General features: G+C 34.4%; 1 protein-coding gene across 2 annotated transcripts in view; it reads left to right on the top strand.

Moving 5' to 3' along the window:
- The window catches only part of LOC131149343 (uncharacterized), a 38,312-nt gene extending 21,545 nt beyond the window's left edge, over positions 1-16,767 (top strand). For both annotated transcript variants that reach the window (XM_058099715.1, XM_058099714.1), the window contains exons 11-19: positions 2,598-2,808; positions 5,558-5,615; positions 5,757-5,813; positions 5,923-6,168; positions 15,466-15,530; positions 15,685-15,741; positions 15,827-15,920; positions 16,053-16,193; positions 16,272-16,767. In XM_058099715.1, coding sequence (XP_057955698.1) covers positions 2,598-2,808; positions 5,558-5,615; positions 5,757-5,813; positions 5,923-6,168; positions 15,466-15,530; positions 15,685-15,741; positions 15,827-15,920; positions 16,053-16,193; positions 16,272-16,352 — 1,010 coding nt within the window. In that variant the 3' untranslated portion in view covers positions 16,353-16,767. The remainder of the gene's footprint in view (positions 1-2,597; positions 2,809-5,557; positions 5,616-5,756; positions 5,814-5,922; positions 6,169-15,465; positions 15,531-15,684; positions 15,742-15,826; positions 15,921-16,052; positions 16,194-16,271) is intronic.
- The last annotated feature ends 275 nt before the right edge of the window (positions 16,768-17,042 follow it).

Here is a 17,042-nt window from a genome sequence, read left to right as displayed (position 1 = left end):
CAATGTAACATAATCAAGAGAAAATTTGGGCTCCATATGAATGTTCAAGATGCTAAGGTCCTGTTCATTTTTTTCCCCACATCCAGTTTTCCAAATAATTAAAAAAATGCGTTCGAAAACAAATCCAGTTTTTTGTTATCTGGCTTGTAAAATTTAGGGAAGTTGGAAAACATATTGTTATTGTTTTGTAGACTTCCTATATTATTTTTGAAAAATTAGAAAAGAATTTGTCATTTTTGTAATTATTTTGAAATCTGGAAATGGAAAATACAAACTATTTCGCACAACTGAACAGGCCCTAAGGTTTTCGGAGAAGGGGGGGTTGGTGTGTGTTTACCATGATAGTCCTCGGAAATTTGTTTGTCAAAAAATCCATTTTTGGGTAGATTTGTGGACAAGGGATAGTCTTTTTCGTGAAACAGTTCATAGATTATATTATGTTTCTACTAGTTGTCATACTCCTATTACAAATTTTTACAGTCTATGGCTTCAATATTTCCTGGAATGACACGGTTCTGGGCAAATTTAGTTCTTTGAGCTCTACTGTATTTTTGTTGGGTTTTCTCAGCACAAGATACTTTGGTATTTGATGGTTTTGGAATTCTTTATTGTAAATCCTTCTATTCTGATCTTGTTTAGCGCCAGACAAATAGTCCTTTCACACTGAATAAGTTTCTTTGGAAGGCCAAGGTGCCTTTTAGGCTTTTGTTTGATGCATGATTTTGATCAGATAAAAATTCGAATGATTGTTTACATAGGATGGGGCCTAATAAGGCTTTCTCACCCGATAATTTTTATGTGTAAGCAGAGTTCTGAGATTTGTGCACATTTTTTGTGCATTGTACTTATGTTTGGAGGTTGTGGAATCTTCTCTTCTACCAGCGGTGAGGCATATTTGGTGTGGAATACTTTTGGGTTGTTTGTCTTGATATTTTGTGGTTTTGGTCCAAGGAGGGACTCTGATTTTTTATGGGATTTTTCTTTACTGGATATGGTGCGGTGCTTTTGGTTTGAGAGGAGTTCGAGGGTCTTTAGGGACAGTATTCTTCCCCCTCATTTGCTCTGGGATATGGTGCCTCATTTTAGGATTCAGTAAGTTCCGCTGAGTCGCATTCAGAGTGATTGGAGACCATTGATGTACTGGATTTTCTCTGCTTGTTTGCATTATTTTTTATTTTTGCTTTGTTCTTAATGGGTGGGCTTCTTGTCATCTGTATTATATATTCACTTTCTATTTTAATATAACCCTTTCTTTTTGACAAAATAAAAAAAAAAGTGGCTGTGGATATTGTTATGATGTTTAATTATGGGTAAGTGTTGTTGTTGCTTTTTGTTTTGTTTTTTTTGAGGCATGGGGCATGTTAAAAAAAGTGTTGTTTGTGTTTGGAAGTGTGTATAAAAAACATAGAAAATAGAAATTTTGCTAGAGGGTGAAGCTTTGTGTTACTTCTAAAAGTGATTATCTTTTGTTTCCAAATATTCTGATGCAGGAGGGAAATTATTGTCCACGTAACTGTTTCTTGGTTAGTGTTCTTGGCTTCTGCACCTGCCTTCCTCTTTGGAGTTTTATTGTTCGAGTCGTCTTGGGTTATTTTATTTTGTATGGCTGGGATTAATTTAAAAAGGGGCTGTGATTTATTGTTGTTAGGGGTTTAAGAGCTTATTTAGTCTTGTTATAAAGAGATCCTCAAGACTAATTATAAGTGTCTTGATTTTTATTATTATCAATGAAATTTCAGTTCTGTGCTTTCTAAGTTCTCTCAAGTACCTAGGGTTTGCTTGATTACAAATCCAGGAAAAAGTTTTTCCTTTGCTTTTCTCCCAAAAACATAGGCTTTGATGGCCAGTTGAGTGAATCATTGTTTTTCCATGCTCTTCACTCCATCATTTTGCCACATTGCAGGGGGCTCAAGTCGGAGATCTTTTAAGGAAATTGAAATGGTTGTTTTTTATGGATAAAAAGGATGGTTAGGAACCTGCTTATTACTGAATGTGTAACAATGCTTGTGGCATAATAATTCAAAGTGTTTTGTTGAATAAAACTCTCTTTCATTCTTTCTCTTTCATAATTTCACACCCTAAAAGAACTTTCAACTTGATTCAAACAAAATCATATGAGTTGTTATTTTGTTTAGTGGATAACCTACTCTTAATAAATTGTATAGCTGGACAATGTCAAGAAGATAGAGAATACTTGGTTGTGACAGAATTATGTGTAAAAGCGGTGCCATTTATCTGGTCTTGAATTTACTTGAATTTTTTTTTTCATTTCTTTAATATCATTCTCACCCTGGGCAATTAGGTGGGTCACACTGTTCTAAAGAAATATGATTTTTTTGAGATGATTAGGTGATGCTGCTAAGAATATATCTCAAACAGCTTGCTATTTTGAAAATCAACTTATGAAGTGATTTCATGATACGAATCCAATTTGACAAAAACAGCAATTATAGTTTTGTAAAAATGATAACCTGTCAAGCTTTTGTGCCTCTATTTGTAGCATGTATGTATGTGTGTACGTGAGCATCTTTTCCACCTCTCATCTGCATGAGTTTCTAATCAGATTTGATGTGCATTCTTAATTTTTCTAAATGCAGAGTGTGTTTCCCTGCCAAGCATCCCTCAAGATACTTGGTACTGCAAATATTGTGAAAATATGTTCCAAAAGGAGAAATTTGTGGAGCGTAATGCCAATGCTGTAGCTGCTGGAAGGGTAGCAGGAGTTGATCCTATAGAACAAATAACCAAGCGATGCATTCGTATAGTCAAAGCACCAGATAGTGAACTTGGCGGATGTGTGTTATGCAGGTTTTCCCTTACTGTTTGCTTAAAATTTCATATTGGAAGTGGAATTCCACCTTTGGTTTTTATTTTTATTCATTTCAGTTTTTGTTTTACTTTTGCTGGCTGCTATTTTTCCTTGTGTGCATGCTTGTGCATTCATGTGTATTCTATCACAAACAACCTGCTGCTGTACTCATCCTATCGTGCTATGTCAGCAGTTACAGGAAATGGTGGTGCACGAAATTTATCTATAGGGACCAATTAATAAAAGCATTTTAAAACTTGAAGATAAATAATAATTTTCTTCATAGATAATATTTTGAGTTACAGTAGGTGATCTAGCATCACTCTTCCAGTCTTGTAAATTAGTTTCTTGTTTAATAGAAATTAAACCCAACATTTTTGTTTTTGGGTTTACTGTAAATTAGCAATTTGTTTTGTGGGAGTTGCACCCCCTGAATAGAAGAGTGGTTCTGCCACTGCTTGTGGGTAGGCTTGCCTTCTAATTTCACTTTGTTCCAATGAATTGATAATTTTGGGTGTGTTTGGGATTGTTTTGTGTTTACTAACAAAAAACGGATAAAATACATGACGTCTTAATCTTATGTTTGTGGAAAAGAAGTACTATTGCTACCAGAAAAAATATTTTGTAAAACTAAAAATAGAGACACTGGGAACTTGCATTATACCCCCAATGCTATTAATTCGTTAAGAAAAGAATCGTCATTGTATATCCTTGCATGAAAATAAATACAAGAACATTCTACTTGATACCCAAATATGAACACTTGAAATTGTTGATGGCTAATTAAATATAATGGCGATTAAAAATGAAAGTACTTGTATATGTCCAAGTGAATGAAAGGCATTGGAAAGGAATCAAAGGTAGTTAATTGCCCAGTGCAGGCTTTTGCTACCTTCTGCTCATATGTTCTCTTGCATAATAGTAATAACCATGTATGTTAGGACAATAAATTGTTTCCAAAAGTTCTGCAAATTGCATAAGTCCTCCTGGAAAAAGGAGTATGGTAGAAGGGGTGGTGGGTGGAGGGGCCAACATGCAATAGATTACAATATCAGTGGAAGAACTAGCATATCAAAAGTAAAGGGCATTACTTTTGAAAATTCTGCCAAATTCAAGAATCCAGGAGGACTTGCATTAAAAAGAGAAAAAATTTCAATTTCCTTCCAAAGACGTACATATTTTAGGAATTAGAATTTGAGAAAAACATCGGAGGCCAATGTAAACGGCATGCTCCAGGTAAAATTCTAAATTATATTTCTTTCTGCTTCCAAAATAAAATAATGCAAAATTTGGAATAGACCCTATCCCTAACCCAGTTTCTGCAATCATGGAGACCCTCTTTTGAAGACCAAAAATTAATAACCTCAGGGTCTTTTTGATGTTACTTTCAAAAATTGAGAAAAAAAAAAAAAAAAACTATGACCAGAAGCAAAAATAAAAAGCTGAAAATTAGCAACCTGTTTGGTGATATTCTCAAAACTAAAGTAACTTTAAAGCTTAACTGAATGCAATTTCATTTTTGTATTTAAAAAATAACAATTATTGACTGTACTTGAATTACCATAAAATTTTTCATTGAAAACTATGAAGCAATTTGATGGGTGCCACCAGTAAACCTTTTAAAATCTAACATCAGAAATAAACTTTAAACTTGAATCAATTTCAATATGATTAAAATAATAAAAACTGCAAATAAATGCACATTTAAATATATTATAGTAAAAAATAGAACTTATTTAATATTATTTTACTTAGTAATTATATTTTAAAACTTACTCTTTAGTAATCGAAGAACAATCATAGTATATATGGAGGTTGAAAATGGTGAAAATATGTGTTGGATAATCCTTTTTTTTTTTCATTTTTTTTCAAGGAAATAGGAGGTATATTTTATTTTAACTTTATTTTAAGCTCAGTCATTAATTTTATTATTATTTTTTTTCCATTAAATAAGTTTTTGTACGCAATGATTTAATTTACAGACTACAACATTAATTTTGGATATTAACACATGCCACGAAAAACAAAAAGTAAAAGAAGAATTACGGAGTATAGTCACCTATTTCTTCACTCTATTGCAGCAAAGGCAGAAAGCAGGAAACAAAAAGATATCAACTGCTCCTTAGCAACGATACCTACAATACTAACTAGTAAGATTGAGCGGTTGATCAAGCCCATGGGTGCTTGATAGGTGGAAGTAAGAAATGCCTTGATCAAGGAAGAGAGCGAGATTAAAAGAAGCATGGTTAGAGTGGGGTTTGGGGAAAATTTGCAGATAAGGAAACTTAACTTCAATAGTCCTGAGTAGAGGGGCATGAGGTTCCTTCTCATGGAAGTGATACTCTTGTTCAAGGCTTCAAACATGTTTATAAATGTGCTGAATTGATCTTTTGTTGCTTCGAGCCTTCGATATTTTTGAGATATTTGCTCCGTGCATTTTTTTTAAAAGCAAAATAGTAGCCATCCCACCTGTTTATTGCTTTAATTTTAGCAGAAAGCATAAACCAAAACAATGAAAAAGAGAAAAAAAAAAAAAGTATCAAGCATGCCCTTTGCGTTTAAATCGTCCAAATGTACTATTTATATGTTCGGAATGTTTGGTTGTAGAATAGTGCTGCCACTATGTTTGTTGAAGTAGATCACATCCCTTTCTGTTTAAGGCGTTTTAATTCTATGCATGGCAATTAACCTGTGTGACATATATTTGAGCTTATGTTTTTATTTTTATTTTTATTTCTATGAATGCAGAGGCCAGGCATTTATCAAAAATGGATTTTGTTCACGTACAGTCATTCTCTGTGATCAGGTATTCTATCCATTTTTACTGTGTTTACTTCTTTATCTTTGAGTTATTTGTTTTTTCAACTGTCTTGCAATTCAACAGTGCTTATAGTTTGAGCCTTGAGCTTTACATCAATTTTAGTCATGACTCTGTTTTTCTCCTCAGTGTGAGAAGGAATTTCATATTGGTTGTTTGAGAGATCACAACTTGGGAGACCTAAAGGTAGTCTTAATTTGTGTGTTATTTTTGAATTCTTATTTGTTACTAATGGTTTTTTTAATGAGCAAGTTTTTTGTTTTGATTGCAATGTTGCTATTACTTGTAACAACAGGAATTGCCAGCAGGGACGTGGTTCTGTTGCTCATCATGCTGTACAATTCATGCTGCTTTGGAGAAATTAGTAGCTAGAGGAGAGGAGGAGCTTTCTGACTCTCTTTTCAATGTCATAAAGAAGAAGCATGAAGAAAAAGGTAGAGAGGTCAGTGCCAATCTCGACATAAAATGGAGGATTTTCAGAGGAAAAATGGCTACAAGTGAAACTAGAGCGTTTCTTTCGAGGGCGGTAGCTATTTTCCATGTGAGTAACTGTTGGCTTCTATATTTAGGAGACTTGGAGATTGGTTAGTTGTTTGAGATTTTTTTTTTTTTTTTGTATTTTTTTTACCCTGCCATGTGAATTTTCTTTATTGCAGAGGTTAAATTTATACCATAGTTCTCTTTCTTTTTGAATTATATTATTCAATATAGTATGTTATCTTGTATTTTTTTTATTTTATTTTATTTCTATCATTGAATTTAGGGTCCGTTTGGTTTTGCAGAATGACTGTTCTTACGGATAGAATAATTAGTGATATAAAAAATTATGTTGTTGTCATAAAGCGAATAAAAATGTGACACTTTTTACGAATCCATAACAAGGAGTAGAAAAGGAATGTCTATTCCTTTCTCATTACGTGTTGGATGAAATGATAAGGGAATATACAAGCAATAGCTATTATCTTTATTCCCAAATTTCTCATTGTATTCCATCTTATTCCAAGGAATAGTTATTGCGTGAACCAAATATAACCTTAGTTCGGAGAGTGATGAATTTCCTGTTTATTTTATGTCTATTCTTGCATTTATCGAATTTATAATTGCGATGGTGATCACTGAATCTAATGCATTTCCGAACATACCAGCTCATGAAAATGACCCCCCGCGCGCGCGCGGGCTATCCCATATTCCCTTGGAGGGCCACCACTGTCATTTTGACTATCTATTTGTGCAGATTTAGGATTTTTTGATGCTCTTATTAACAAAATATTTCTTTATCATTTAGATGTTAGTGTAAATTTTATGCGATTTAGTTAATTGTAGGGTATACCTGTGTTTTAAAAGGCTCAATCGAGGCTCGCCTCATGGGGAAGCATGCCTAAAATGCCTTGAGGCTCAATCTAAAATACCAAATTCCAAAAGTGCTAACGCATTACATGTTGAGGCTTATGCATTTTTATAGAAGGCATGTCTTTTGCGCCTTTTGGGTTAAGGCTTATGCATTTTTGGTGTGTGATTCTCAAGTTGGAATTGGTAAAAAATTTTAACTACATGTTGTTAAAAGGAATGTCATAATATGAGTTGATTTTTGAAACTCTTTGAACCTCAACCTTTCCAAAATAATCGAGAGTTGCATCTTAGATCATGAAAATAGTTTGAACTTTGTTATAGTATATATCTTTTGTTATGATTTATGTCATGTATTCAAGTTAGCATTTTTAAATGGCCAACAAGCAGTTTGCAAAGTATATATAATTTTTATTTTTTACATTATATTTATGATTTTATTAATTTTTACTTATTCTTAAATTATATATAATTTACTTACATATTTTTATCTTAAAAACAAATTCTCAAAAGGCTTACTCCCGAATGCCTTAAAGCTTACGCCTTCGCCTTTTAAAATATTGGGGTATACGCACATTTGGTATTTGTATGTTGGGAGTATGTTATCCATTTGAAATCATGATTTCCCTGTTCCCCTCTCCGCCATCTGAATGTACAGCACCTTCTTTCTTTCGTTCTTCTTCTTCTTCATTTGTTGTACATCGGTCCAGTATCAGAACCTATCTTGAGTCACATCCACAGTTTTGATTGTTGGGCTGCTCCAGTAGAAATAACCTGGAAATTACAATCATGTCCCTGCTCATTGAATGCTGCATTGCCAGCAGAAGTTTGCAACACCACCATTGCTATCAAAATTAGGAGTTGTCAGCAGTCTCAAACCCAATTTTCCTTTGCCATCTGACCACAAGGATGGTTTCTCATGCCAGCCAAAAAATTCCCAGCCATCACCTGGTATCTCAGCATTGATGGAGTTTTCTTGACGAACTCCAGCAAGGAGAAACTTGTGTCCTATTTGCCGACATCGCCAGGATCATCCTTGGTGGTCCTTTGTCAGTGTCTCATGCACCTCATGTGCCAGTGATGTGCATCAGACTCCTTTTACCACCTCTTCTACTATTTCCAGAATGGTGAGATATTCGCCCTCACCTGCGATAATTACCTTTCTTTCACAAGATTTTGATGCTGACATAGTGGAACTTAACAGCGATTATTTGAAAATTATTTCATGGTAAAAAATCAAAGCTGCCTGCACCCAGATTCAGGTTTGTTGTAGTATTTTGTGGAGTATCCATGAGGAATTGAGAAATTAATGCAATATATTCAAGTATATTGTGAGAAAATGAAGAATGTTTGTTAGAAATTCAAATTTTCTGCAAAAAATTAGCAAAATCCTGAGAAAATGTAGAACTGTTGATGTTGAACGTCAGGTGGTGTTTAGGATACTTAGAAAAGGTATGCAAATTCCCTGTTAAATCTGATCAATTTTTAGATGACTAGGAAACTAGTGAAATGCCATAGTTCCAAAGTTCCTGTTTCTATTTTCTTAAACAAATTCCATGAAACAAAAGAAAAAAAAGTGTTGCTACCCTATTTTGCAAGAATACCTTTTGAGTACTTATTTTACTAACGTCCTTTCTTGTGCCACTAGCCATTTGTTTGTTGCATAATGTAGGACTATGCCAAATTATGTACATTCAATTATGCTCTCCATCCCCCCGTTTGGTTTGAGGACTGGATTGAAGCAAGAAAGCAATCAAAGCAAGGGTGGAAATGCCTTTGGAATATAGTTAATGCGTTTGATTAGTAACACGAAATGATTGTAGGAATTTGTGGTTTTTATTTCTTTCTAAATTTTTGGTATTCTTCAGTGGTGGCTATAATAAAATGAAAAATAAGTCATTTTTCAAACATAACTATAATTCAAAATTATTAAATTATTTAATTTTTCAAATATATGACTTAAATTTTCAATATTATATTTATTGTATTTTTTAGATCATAGTATTTTTTTATACATTTTTCTAATAATAAAAAAATATATTTTTGCTTTTGAATTTTCTTTCCATTTTTGTTGTAATTTATTTTTTATTGATGTAAAAGGAGGATTTTTATTCTCCCTGTTCTATTTTCCATTTTTTTTTTTTCTGATTTATATTCTTCTCTCTTCTAATAAATTCTTTGTTTATAAAAAAAGTAATGGTTAATGTAATTATTGTTTTTTTATTCTTATAATGATTATTATTCTTATAATTATAATAATTATTATTTTATTTCGTTGTTGTTTTCTTATTTTTTGCTGTCATTTTAATAATAATTTTTATTATATTATTATTGTTGTTGCTACTTTTTTTTGACTGTTTTTATAACAATAATATAATTCTTATTGTGAGTATTATTGTTCTTGCTACTATAGTCATTATTTGTATTTTTTATAAAAATAATAATTATTTGTAGTTTCTTGATTATTATTTTATACTTTATAATAATAATTATTGTAATTATTATTCTTATTAATTTTGTCATTATTATTTATTATTTTAATAATAATAATTCATATAATGATAATCATTACTACTACTACTACTACTACTACTATTTTTGTTATTATTATTAATATTATTTTTATCTCTTGTGGCGTGGTTGAGGAATGATCAATTTTGTTTTTGCTGTTTTTTAGAATTAATTATTTAATGAGGTTATAATTGTCTTTTAAAAAGAGTGTCAGGAATGGAATTGCAATTCCTACATATAAGAGGAGGAATCACCATTCTATTGTTATGGGGAATCGGCGTTCCCCTTGGAATGCGACTCCACCCTTGTATACACAAGCCATGCATGGGAATGGGAATCAAAGTCAGAATTACGATTCCATTCCACCCCTGATTGTGCAAACCAAACAGGGGTATGTTCATAGTAGTTATTTTAGGATTCAAATTACTTGTAGTTTACTTTAGTCTTCCTTAGCATCATTCCTTTCAAGCGATTTTATTGCATTTTTCTATGGACACTGATAAGGCTAGTGAATCCATCCTTAACGAACCTGCATAGATTGGAAAACTTGATTAAAGAGTCTCCACAATCTTGTTAAGCAAGACATGTATTGAGGCAAGTCTCAATTTACTAGGCCTTTCACACAGTCTAGTCCTTTTAAACAGTTTAGGATCATTTTCCAATCTGCTTCTTATGAGAGTACTACTAGGACCAAAGGGCATCTTCAGTCCATTACTTATGCCAGTGCATCTTCTTGTAATCCACAGGCTAGAGGTCATAGACTCATATAGTTGCTTGATGTTCCTTTGTAGCCTTAGCTTTTGGGTGTCAGCTAGTTTACCCACATGGGAGTGAAGATTAGGTGCTATTGAGTGAGGCATGGCCTTGGCGTTGACAACAATCATGTTGGTGTTGTGAGATGTATTTTGTCCTATGGATAACCTTGCATAGTATGTACCACCAGGGTAGACTCAAACAAAGCGATGGGTGGGACCACTACATTCAAGTCCCAAGATGGGTTATTTGAGTTGCTGACTATGCCCTTTGAACTTTCTAATGGTCCTAGCACCTTTATAAGTCTATGACTCATGACATGCTTCCATTCATGGAGAAATCCTTGTGGTCTATTTTGATGTTATATTGCTCTATAATAGGACTAGGGAGGAACACTTGGTGGTTTTTATAATAGTAGAAGTTAAGTTGGAAGCTAACCTTAAAAATGCGACTTTCTTCAGCCTTGTGTGTACTTTCTTCATTTTTGTGGTTTCTACTTGAGGTATGGAGGTATAGTTGCTCACATTGATAAGATTAGAGCCACGAGTGGGTGGTGTGGGCCTGGGCTATTTCTGAGATTCATGTATTTTTCAGCTTAGCTGCTTTTTGTAGAAGATTTGTTAGGGATTGTGGCATTATTATGCCCTCCCTGTTGATTTCCCTAAGGAGACTAGTTCGTGAACTTGATTGGCAACTCTATGGGTTCTAAATTGCTTGACCAGTACTACACTCTACATAGATACTTGTGCAGATGAGGCATTGGTCAGTCCTTGAAATCGCAGCAGTGGTGCGAGGAATTAATGACTGGACGTGCTGCAAACTGAGGATCACCAGGCAGTTCTTTGTCCTCTATAGGGATTGGGGGGCATATTATTCTTGGAGGGTTGGTTTGTCTAGGTAGCCTGCCATAATGTACTCCTATCCATAGCACCCACCATTGTTTTAAAAGGCAAGGGCGTAAGGCAAGGCATAAGCCTTTTGGGAATTTAATTTTTTATTAGAATTTGCATAAATAAATTGTATTTATTAAGCTTTATATAAATTTCATTAAAATTAATTTTATTATATAGTTTTAGACCCTAAATAACTTAAAGTGGGGCTAAAATATGAATTTTAGAGTTCAGATCCTACTACATGTGTGCCCTTATTGGTTAAAAAGAGCCACGTGTCCCAAGAATATGTATAAAAAATAAACAAATCTCACAGAAGATCCCACATTTCTCAAGTATTCTGTCTCGAGTCTTTTGTCTCGCTTGTCTCTTAGCATCTCTCGGCTCTTTCTTGTTTCTCTCTCTCTCTAAACTCGCTTGGTTCTCAGATCCCATCATCTCTTTTTGTCGAACAATCTCCAAATCAATGGGAGAGAAGTCATGCAATGGAAGATAGGTACTCGAGTAGTTGTTGCCGTTCACAAAATGAGAGAGAGATCATAGAGATGAGAAAAGAAACTGTGACAATTTGGAGAAGGTTTGAAGTACTTATGGTGTTGAGGATCTATCAGGCCCTTGAGATGGGGAGAGATTGCCCAAGAAGATAAAAGCTGCTGATGTAGGAATATTTGGAGCCTATTGACCATCTGAAACGTTGTCGAAGGTAGTGCGAGAGGATCTTTTATTAATGGAGGCTTTATACTTTGAAGAATCTCAACAAACGAATAAGGAAGAACCCTAATGTTACATTTTGTGCACAATTTATTAATGCATACGCATCTCTTTTATAGGCTTTAAAGGCTAACTATTTTTGTTTGTTGAAGTGTATGTCTAGCAGAAGAAGGCGTATGCCTTTGTAATTGTGCGTTGGTGCGTTTTGCACAGAAAAAGCATTGAGGCATGCCCTAATAACGCCTTTTTAAAACAATGGCACTAGCAATTGAAGTCAAGCACACATATAATGATCTTAATGTGGAAAAATAGTCGGGAGCAAAGAAAGGATGGTAGATAATAATGAGAAAGAAAAGATTAAGAAAATGATTACTCTTGACTTTGAAAAGTGTTTGAGGTTGCTTGTGTTGCTTTTGAGGTAGGTATGTGTGGAATTTTGGGTTAGGGAACACCGTTTGCATTTTTTTAGTGAGAAACTCTCAGAAGCTAAGCAGAAATATAAAACGTATAAGAAGAAGTTTTATATGTGGTGAGATTCTTCAAACATGGGTATGTTATCTCTTTTATCCTAGATGTTTGTCCTAAGCATGATAGTTGGTAATTTTAGATGTTCTATGGAAAGCCCGTGGAGGAATGTTTCTCAGGTCTACCCCCACTTTGTTCCTCACACCAAGTTTGTCTTGGGTAAGGGTTCTCGTATTCATTTTTGGGAAGACTCCTGGATGGGTAATGTTGCTTTATTGTATTCTTTTCCTCGTTTTTTCTTTTGAATTCAGATCATAATGAGTTTTTTTTTTCTTTCTCTTTGATTTCTACAGGTCATTCATTTTCTTGGGGCTTCCATTTCCTTGCAACTCTTAATGATAGGTGGAGGAGTTGTTTTTCAACAATGTTGATGTTATTGGGGACATGGTGTACGTCCTTTGGGATGGATAGACAGTCTTGGTCTTTAGACTCTTTGGGGGCTTATCCGCCCAAATTTTTTTGTGACTACTTGATTAATGCTAACATTTCCTTTCCACTCCATAGAATTATTTGGAAGGCCAAAATTTCCTGAAAAATTAAGGCTTTTATATGGTTTGGTTGTTCTTAATTAAGTTAACACCAAAAAGCAGTGTAGGAGACTTTCGAAGGCAGTTTCTCCTAAAATATGTTTTCTTTGTCTTGATAGTTCTGAGACTGTCTTATTTGTTTTTGCACTGCTCGTTTACTTGGAATATAAGGAATGAGGTTTTAGGTATTTTGAGAGAAAAATGAGTTTGTCCAAAGTCATCGAAGGGTTTGTTGGTCACTTCTTTTGCAGGTTTTGGTAATGGAAGGATGTTCGTGCTTTGTGGGCATGTGTGGTTTTCATAGTTCTGTGGGGTTTATGGATTGAAAGAAATGCTCATATATTTATGGTAAAAAAGATGAATGAATATTTGTTGTGGTAGAAGTTTCATTATTTGGCCTCGCTGCAGTATGCTTCTGTTGGTTGTTTTAAAGGAGTGAGGTTTTTTGATATCCAATGGGATTGGTTGGCTTTGTTAGTTTGATTGTCTGAGTTTTGTTTTATTGCTTTATTGTTTTGTTTTATTCTTTTCTCTATTTTTTTTTTTTGGATATGCCGGGTTCCCTTGGCTTACGCGCTAACTAATCTCATGCCTACACTAGCTGTGCCCTCAGCCAACACGTAGAAGGTAAATTGCGGATGTGCACTGCTAGCGGCAGGGTTTGAACCCTAGACTTCACCTTTGTCGAAGGTCGTTTGGTGAACCTCCTTACCACCTGAGCTTATGCCCGGGGGCTCTTTTCTCTATTTTCTTTCTTTTATTGTGGATAGTTTCTTGTTCTCTGTATAATCCTTATTTTTCAAATGAAGTCATCTTCTTTTGCTGTCAAAAGAAAATGCAAAAGTTGGGTAGATTTCCATAATTTCACTTTTGTTGTCAAACATCATTCTGATGTTTTCAGGGCAGGTGATCTGTCATGTGATAGTGCTGTGTCATAGGATTTGAGAGTGTCGAAGGATTAGTGTTTTGCTTGTACCCTAATTTTGGGCTTAATTTTCAGGATGTGAGTAGTCATTAACCCTATGTTTGGAGTGGCCTCAAATTTGGAGTTGTATTGGATTTGGATAAGATGTAATATAAAACTGTATTGAAATTTGTCCAAATCCGCCCAAATTCAAATCCAAGGTCCAAAATGGATGCCCCCAAATGCAGAATAAGAGTTTTCAGACTCACCTCTGTAGGAGTTATGTTCGAAGGGCAATAGGATATGCATCCCCTGCACTTCTTTTAGCGATTTTCTAGTTTAGGAATTGCATCCCAGCATGTTAGCTTGTCATTTGGGTAGATAAGACCGTTGCCTTGGTCAAGGATCTGTTCTATTTACCTTTTTATGGCACACTAGGGCAGTGACTTTGACAGAAACAGAGAAGGAAATTAAGGGAGAGAAACAGAAAGAATAGGAAAGAAGAAGAAGAAAGAGGGGGTAGAATAAAGATGAACCAAAAGAAAAAGAGTTTTGCATCACAAACCTATCACTTAGCTTTAGAAAATCACGTAGGAAGGAATGAAAAAATTTAATATTAAAGAAAATACAGAGAAAACACTTATTTTTTGGTTCAGAGAAAATAAAATATAAAAGAAAATACAGAGAAATGAAAAAAAAAAGGGATTCTGTTTATTTGCTCTGTGTCTATAAGAAATCCTAAATTACAAGAATTACATAGAAATCCCTAAAGATGCGAGAAATTAGAAATAAATTCATAAGACACATCTACTGTAGAACACCCAAATACGCATTAGCCTAATACACTAATTAAACTACACGCGCACACATAATAACTAATTAATTAAACACATCTGGGTTCAGGATCCAACAATCCCTTGGATTTGTTCTTTGAAATTGGTCTCCAGATTGGGTCAAGGTTATCCATCCAATAATCCAATTCTCATCCAATATGATGCCTATTCAGCATACTTTAGGCTTAGACTCAGAAATTAGGACACTGGGTTGCGTGTAATAAACTTTGTTTTGTATTTTTATTCATTATTTCAGGTTAATTGTGTAAATCATGTGTTTTCATAAACTGTAGGGTATATGTTCATTTGGTTGTTGTATGTTGGGGGCGTTTATCCATTTGAAATCAGAATTTCCTTCTGCTCCTTATCCCTTCTTTGAACATACAGCCACCTTTTTCATGGTGCTTTCTGAATGTCTGCTGATTTTTTGTTTTTGTTTTGGAATTCTTATTTTTTTTCCCCCCCTAAAGCAATGCCTTATCACAGTTACAGTTTCAAAAACAGAAGTGATATTTGGTTACTTTTCTTTGGAATTTCTCTCTCCCCTGTTTTTCTTAATTCACTTCATGGATGAGCATGCTCACCCACACAGTATGAAATATCTGGTTTAAGGAATATGAACTTTTGTGAATAGATTCTTGAGAAATGTGCAATTGTTGTGCCTTTTGAGTTTTCTATGTTAAGTTTTCGATAAACAATTTGTGCAATGATGTTTGAAAGCCTTTTTGGTTGCTCTTCTGCTTCTGGGCTGTTAACATTTTTCCCTAAATGATTCTCTGGGAGAGTTGTATATGCACCCTATTATTAACTGGTTTTCATATTCTTGTTGTGCCCTAGGAACAATTTGATCCAATACTTGAAGTTGGAACAAACCGAGACTTCATTCCAAATATGGTTTATGGGTGAGCAATAGCATTTACTTTCTAATTTTTCTATTAACTCATTGCCTTCCTACCTTTTGGTTACTATTAAGTAGCATATATTTTCTTGTCTACGCACTATTATTGAGCACATGATGCAACCTGCATGTGGATGACTTTGCTAATTCTTTTGCAGAAGGAACATGAGGGACCTAGATCTAGGAAATATGTTATGTGCAGTATTGACTGTAAAGTGAGTAGTCTCTGTTAGTTGTATATTTTGGTTTGTTCACCAGTGTCATGTGTCTTAGTACTGACATTTGGTGCTTGCTTTGCAGCTCATTAGTTGTGTCAGCTGGATTGTTTCGCATTTTCGGACTGGAGGTGGCAGAGCTTCCTTTAGTTGCAACATTTAAGGATCATGAAGGACTGGTGAGCCTAATAATATATCCTTTTGCTTTTGAATATCATTTCATTTGGACTTTTTGTTTTTGCTATTATTAAAAAGTACTCTTTTTTCTGTCTTCTTGAGGATGGTGCTTATATTGATTACTATTCTTGTAGGGTTACTTTCAGTGCCTGTTCTCTTGTATTGAGGGACTGCTTGCATCTTTGAATGTGAAGAAGCTTGTGCTTCCAGCTGCGGATGAGGCAGAATCAATTTGGACGAAAAGATTTGGTTTCTACAAGCTCCCACTCGATGAGGTGAGTGCCTTTCAAAGTGATCTAAACTTTGAAGAGGTGCACATTTTAACTAGTTTGATGTAAAATCTCGTCTTGCAGCTGCACCGTTACAGAAAGAATCACCCAATGATGACCTTCCAAGGGACGTCAATGCTGCAGAAGTTGGTCCCCAAGTGTTGAATGGATTATTTGAAAATTCCTTTGTTGGGAGAGCATTTTTTGTGGTGCTTTTTGCTTGAGTTGTACAGCCATCACTAATGTTTCGATTATGTACAGGAAATGTGCCTCATGCTTGATCATATACATGGCCGTTTTTTTTTTTTGGGTTTTTGGTTTTTGGGATAACTAACATCGCTTGAAGAAGGGAAAGATCTCAGCCCAGTCCCAAAACACTTGGATATATGGAAGGAGTAGATGTTTCATTGGGATAGTTTTCCAAAATTTTGCGAGCTTGAACTTGTATACCCTTTTTTGTATCTTCGCCTAGTTTTGGTTTTATTTTTTTATTCCTTTATTACTATGTAAACCTTTGTGAAGTTGAGCTTAAAACTATTAGGAGCTCTAGAATATAAATTTTGTCCAGCAAGTTGAGAAATGCAAGCTTGTTCTTACATGCTAATTGGAATTCCTAGATATTGTTTAGATTTTTGAGTATTTGGTGGTTTTAGAGCATAGAATCCATGCCTTTTGAAGATTCAAAGTTTTAATTAGTTTTCATAATTAATTGCAGCAGGCCTGTGGAGCCACTGCGTTTGCAAAAAAAAAAAAAGATGGGAGAAAGGTGGTATGTGTTGGGTTTGATGGAGAGGGTAAGAAATAAAGAAGAAGGGTAATAATTGTTTACCTATTAATGTTGTGGGAACAAACTAT

This window comes from Malania oleifera, chromosome 2, assembly GCF_029873635.1.
Source record: "Malania oleifera isolate guangnan ecotype guangnan chromosome 2, ASM2987363v1, whole genome shotgun sequence".
Lineage (NCBI taxonomy): Eukaryota > Viridiplantae > Streptophyta > Magnoliopsida > Santalales > Ximeniaceae > Malania > Malania oleifera.
This window is presented reverse-complemented; position numbering and strand designations above follow the sequence as displayed.